Source organism: Vulpes lagopus, chromosome 13 (assembly GCF_018345385.1).
Source record: "Vulpes lagopus strain Blue_001 chromosome 13, ASM1834538v1, whole genome shotgun sequence".
Taxonomy (NCBI): Eukaryota; Metazoa; Chordata; class Mammalia; order Carnivora; family Canidae; genus Vulpes; species Vulpes lagopus.
Window position 1 is genome coordinate 46,571,817 of NC_054836.1, and position 6,000 is coordinate 46,577,816.

General features: G+C 55.5%; 1 protein-coding gene across 3 annotated transcripts in view; it reads right to left on the reverse strand.

The window, feature by feature from the left end:
* DPY19L1 (dpy-19 like C-mannosyltransferase 1) overlaps positions 1 to 4,309 on the reverse strand; it is a 95,818-nt gene extending 91,509 nt beyond the window's left edge. For all 3 annotated transcript variants that reach the window (XM_041728054.1, XM_041728053.1, XM_041728052.1), the window contains exon 1: positions 3,925 to 4,309. In XM_041728054.1, coding sequence (XP_041583988.1) covers positions 3,925 to 4,222 — 298 coding nt within the window. In that variant the 5' untranslated portion in view covers positions 4,223 to 4,309. The remainder of the gene's footprint in view (positions 1 to 3,924) is intronic.
* Positions 4,310 to 6,000: the final 1,691 nt, after the last annotated feature.

Genomic DNA, 6,000 nt, shown 5'->3' on the forward strand with positions numbered 1-6,000 from the left:
AAGAAGCACTTAGTACAAGGGGGTCGCTGCCATGTAGGCACGTCAGCTCTGCGATGCTAAAGGTCTGCTTCTAAGTAGAGGCAGGACATAGCCCTTTAAAATTATTGACGCTTTCCCCTCCCACCCCACCCCCCAGATTCTGATTTAATTGGTCTGATGTGTGGCTTGGCTATCAGGATTTTTTAAAGCTTCCAAGTGATTCTAGTCCAGTTTTGCAAAGACTGAGAGCCACCGGTCTAGTCCAGGCCTCCCACTTTTACGTATACACAAACTGAGGCTCAGGGAAGCTACATGTTTTGCTCAGGCATCCGACTCATTTGAAATAGGTATAGAATCAGAAAACCAGTTCTTCTAAGGCAGTGTTTGCAAACCGTAGGTTAAACACTAGATCAAAAACTCAACAGTTTATAAACGGCATTTGTTTTCAAAAGGACAGAACAGGAAATCAGAGTATACCGTCCACTACAGGAGTAAGTATTCTTACACGGCACTTGTTTCAGGTACATGCACATATTTGCTGGTCAGTCTCCATTTGCTTCTCTAAATCCATTCCTCTCCCTTCTCTGCCTTGTTCCCACTCCTACAGAATGATTCAGCTGAGTCCCTTGCCAGAGGGGTTCCAGCTCATCAGCCAGTGAGAGGCCCCAAGCAGGAGAGCAGAGGGTGTCTGGGGTCACTCCTCGTAGGAGATCCTGCTCCCACACCACAGCTCTCCCTGGCTTCAGCTCCTGATGAAGCTCCCCTCCTCCCTGAGACCCAGAGGTGCTAACACCTTCTCATTGCTGACAGTCCTAGGGGTTTCAATGCCTTTTATGGGTCCCTTAAAACTGTTCACTTTCAAAAACAGCTTATTTATTAAATCTGTTTCCTACCAGGACATTCACATACCTAAACAGAGTAACAGACACGACAGGTGCCTAAATGTACTGGGTTGCACTTTCAGAAGTGTGAGCAGGTTTAATGTAAATTGTATTGCTTATCGTGAGTTGCACTTTCAGAAGTGTGGGCAGGTTTAATGTAAATTGTATTGCTTATCGTGAGTTATGGTCAAGAGAGCTGGACAAACACCATCATGGTTTTTCTTTACCGCTGTTGCGTCTGGCTGATACAGGGAGCTATTGCATGGACACTTCAAAACACAAACATTTGAAAAACACTTCTTTATGACTGTTGCCACAAAATAAATAGCACATTATGTCCAAAATAAGAAAAGCATGGGGTACCTGGGTGGCTCAATCGGTTAAGCATCTGCTTTCAGCTCAGGTCATGATCCCAGGGTCCTGGGATCAAGCCCGGAGTGAGTAGGGCTCCCTGCTCAGTGAGGAGTCTGCTTCTCCCTCTTCCTCTCCTTTTCTCCCTCTCACCCCCGCTCATGTTCTCTCTCTGCCTCAAATAAATAAAATTTTAAAATCTTTTAAAAAAAGAAGAAGAAGAAGAAGAAGAAAAACATGCGTGATGGTTAAGTTGATTTTTAAACAGGGCTTTAACACCTGGCCAACAGCGGAAAATGGCCACTGTGGCAGATAGTTCATCAGTGCTTAGCACATATGGAGAAAATGAAAGAATGGAACTGAGCGTCTCTAGTCAGTTTCTAAGTCTTAAAAATGTGTGCTTCTATCAGGGAGCTTCAAGTTGTAAAATTTCTTCCCAAACATAAATGAAGCCATTTTTGTCATAGCAAAATCCCACACTAAAGATCTGTACAGTGTCAGCTCAACTCTCACTCGTTCTGCAAAGAACAAGAAGAGGAGGAATGAGGAGGCTTTCAAAAATGTCTAAACTCTGCTCCTTTTTGCAGGACCTAAGAGTATAGAGCCAGAGGAAGAACCAAACATCCTATGTCCAATCATTCTCCAGAATCACCTCTCAAGCTGCCTGTGGCCTCTCATAGAGGCCTCCTACAGATGGCCTCTTGTAGATGTAGAAAATCATCCAACTTCCATACATCCGATGACCAGTGTCCAGAGTACACCCAAAAATGTGGGCCAGCTCCTTCACTGTACCTCTTTCCAATGCCCAGAGGGGTAAGCCAAGGGAAGTGCTACACTGTTGTATGAATACGGAGCTGTATTAGGTATAAGCAGTCAATATAATGCTCACTAAAGCCAAAAGCCAAGCCATCCAGTAATAGGGATCAAAGTAAATGCAATTATAAGAAAATGGCAAGATATCATATTACCCTCTGGGTGTTACTGTAACCTCTCTGAAAAGAAGTGGTGCCCTTCCATATTTTACTGTGAAGTGGTTCATCTTCTTAACTAGCCATTCAACAAAGATGCAACTTCATCCTGTTGCCAGACCTCAAGTCGCTATTATGCATGTGCTTTTATAACAGCAACTAAAACTTGTTAAAGGCTTTAGACGCAAAGTGCCTTCCCGTATATCAGCCACCCCTTTTAGTCCTGCTCCTCAGAACATGCCCACAGAATAAGCAGGGGAGGTGACACTCTCATGTCACAGAAAAGGAAGGGCTCCCAAAAGAAATGATTTGAAACTTAAACCAAACTTAACCACTCTGAACAGGAGTTGAAGCCTGTCTCATCCACTGTACCATGCTGCCTCCCCAAGGTGAACTTACCTAACCTGCACGCTGGCAAGGGTTTTCAAGCTCACGACGGAAAAGAGGGGGAATATACTGAAAATACTGAATTTTTCTCGGCTTGAATCTGCAATACACTGAAGCACCCATTCAATAACCATATCAACCTTCCTGAGCCCATCAGAACACACACAACACACGGAGATGACTCTGGCTTTTTTTATGATTGAGTGGCTTCTAGTGGTGGATGTTATGCCAGGGGGGAAGCCGAATTGCTGTGTCCTACCCCTTCGCCTCTATGGAAATCCAGATTCTTCTGGGTCACTAAGGGAATTTGAAAGGATAATAAGGCATAAATCACCAACAGTTCAATCATGCGGTAGCCAAAGTCCATTAACGGTATTATATGGGAAAGGCGGTGGAGTTACAGCATTTTACTGGCTTAGAAAAAATAGGCCCATTATCCAAACTGCTTGAACTTGCCTTATCGGGATGTCAATCAAGAAACAAAGGAAACCTGAAGTAGGTCCACAACCTGTGACTGTTTCAACTTTATTATTATTATGATTATTATTATTTCCCCCAGCACACCGCAGCCCACCATCCATCTGGTGCAAGGCAGCGGGACAGGAGGGGAGCCCTCCCCACCAAACCTGGTCTCGGGTCAGCAGAGACGATTAGGGCTCGGGGGGCGGGGGGGGGGGCCACACACAACGACACGTACCTGGAAAAGTGACCTGCCGGGAGGAACCACACAAGTGCCACCGGCGGGCGACAAGAGAGAAGAAGAAGAAGGAGAAGGAGAAAAAAAAAAAAAAAAAAAAAAGCACGCTAAAATTTAATTATAAGTTGAGCAACTTTCTAGGATGGGGGAACGTGCTTCTGCTTTGAGCTCCACGGGCGGAATCGCTTCCGAGCCGAAGCGAACCTCATCCTCGTCCTCGTCCTCGGGGCCGGGGCCGGGCCGGGGCCGGGGCCGAGATAACGGGAAGGCGGCGGGTCCGCGCCAATCAGCGGCGCCCCAGCTCGTCAGCGCAGACCTGTCAGCCCGCGCCAGGCCGGGCAGCTGTTGATCTCGGGGCCATTTTTTTTTTTTTTTTTAAGGAAAAAAAAAAAAAAAGAAGAAGAAGCAGAGACAGAGAGCGGACGGGAAGGGAGCGGGAGCGGGAGCGGGGAAGGCTGAGCAGGGCGGAGCGGGAGGGGAGCGGAGCGGAGGGGAGCAGGGGGAGGGGAGGCCGTCCCGGGAAAAGTCGGAGACGGCTGCAAACTGCGGGGCCCGGGCGGCGCCAGGCGGGGGGAGCGCGCAGGGGCCGGGGCCCGCCCCGAAGTTCCGCGCCCGGCGGCGGCGAGGGCGGCGGCGGCGGCCGCGCTCCGGGGCTGCTCACCTAGCAGGAGCGTGGTCCAGGTCCGGCCGCGCCCCGCGCGCCGCAGGCCCAGCGCCCCGCGCAGCCCGGCCGCCAGGCGCCCCCCGAGCCCGCCCCCGGCGGACGGCGCGGCCGGCTCGGCGCGGGGCCCCTTCCTGCCCGCGGCGCCCTTGCGCCCGGGGGACCGCGGCGCGCGCTCGGGCCCGGGCTCCCCGGCGCCGGCGTCCTGCGCCCCCCTCAGCGGCGACGGGGAGGCGCGGGGCGGCTGGGGCGGCTTGGGGGCCGCCTCCCGGTGCTTGCTCCGCGCCTGCAGGACCATCTTGGCATAGTCGCGCCCGCTCGCTGCGCGCGCCCGGACGGCGGCCGGGGGACGGCGGGCTGGCGGGGCGGCCCGGGCGCCGCTCACTCTCCGGCGGGCGGGCGGGCGGAGGGCGGAGGGCGGAGGGCGGGCCGTTCCCTCCCCGCGGGCCGGGAGGCGGGGAGAGCGGCGAGGCCGGGCGGCGGCTGCTGGCTTTGGCGGTACGGCCGGGAGGCGGCGCCGGACTCGCGCGCCCGCCGCCGTTGCCGCCGCTCCGGTTGTCACGGCGACCGCGGAACGCCGGGGGCGGGGCGGGGGCGGGGCCACCCCGCGCGGCCCCGCCCAAGCCCCGCCCCGCGCCGCACGCGCGCCCCCGGACGGCCAGCGCGCACGCGCGGACTTCCGGCGCGGGCGCGGGCGGGGGCGGCCCCGGCGGCGGCCCCGCGACCCCCCCCCCCCAGCGGCTCGCTCGGGGCCCCGCGTCGGGGGCGGGCCCGGGCGCTCACCGCCTTCCGGCCAGGGCTCCGGGAGACGGAAGGGGCTTCTCGGGGCGGCGGCCGCCCGCGAAGTTTCGGACCCGCGTCGGGGGCGCGCGTGGCCCGGGAGCGGCCGCTGGGGGGCGCTGTGCGCGCGCTCCGCCGCGGGAAGGCAGCGCTGCCCGGGCCGCCGAGGGCTCGCCGGGGCTCCGCGGCGTGTGGCCTCGCGCCCGGGACCGCTGCCCCGGGCAGCCCCCGTCCTGCCGCCGCCCGGGCCACGCGGCCTACGGAGCCAGCCAGGTATCCCGGGGCGAGGGCGAGGCGTCGGGGCGCAGGTGTGCGCCGGGGGCCGAGCGCGGAGCGGGACGCGGCGGAACGGCCCCGGACGAGTCTGCGCTGGGGGCCTCGCGTGCCGCCCCCCGTGACTGCTCGCACAGAAACTTCATGTGCTGCTGGAACACAAAACTTTGGTGGAGAAAGCCTCTTCTCTCCCTCAGCGCGGAAAACGTGAGTAGAGGAAGCGCAGCACGAGCGGGGACAAGCGGGCAAAGCCGGTTATCCCTGCGCCCCCCGTTCCACCGCAGGCTGTTCAAGCTGCTCCAGCTGGGCACGAAGCCCTGCAGCTCCGCGGTTCATGGAGGGGTCCCCTTCTCTGTGGGTGTCCGAGGAGCTCGTTTGCAAAAAGTCGCCCTTAAATCCCAATTTTGTACATCGAGTTACACCGTTTGGTCATTTGCATTGTAATTTCAGAGGCTTCTCGAGGCCATGGATCCTCACCCTTAAGTTTCCCCTCTGAGCGACGTCTTTATTAGGGAAGTTAATACGGGCGTGCATTCACTGTTAACGCCTTTTCTGTTTTTTAAGATTTTATTTATTCATTCATGAGAGACACAGAAAGAGAGAGAGAGGCAGAGACACAGGCAGAGGGAGAAGCAGGCTCCATGCAGGGAGCCCCACGCGGGACTCGATCCCAGGACTCCAGCACCAGGCCCTGGGCCAGAGGCAGGTGCTGAACCGCTGAGCCACCCAGGGATCCCCTCTTAACGCCTTTTTAAGGGACAGTGAATTCTTTTCAAAAGGGGAAAAAAAAGGTTGCTGTGCTAATTGATAATCCCTTATACTCAATATTTTGTGAATTAGGATTATCAGCAGTTGTTTTCATTGGAGCATGGAACAACTATTTTTAGACACTATTTTGCAAAAAAAAAAAAAAAAGATTGCGAATGATATCAGGGAATGCTTGAATTCTGAAACAGTGTGTCAGATGGAGCCAGTGTTGTCCTCCTGGATTATTTCTGAATTTATTGCCCGTTAGATGAAAAG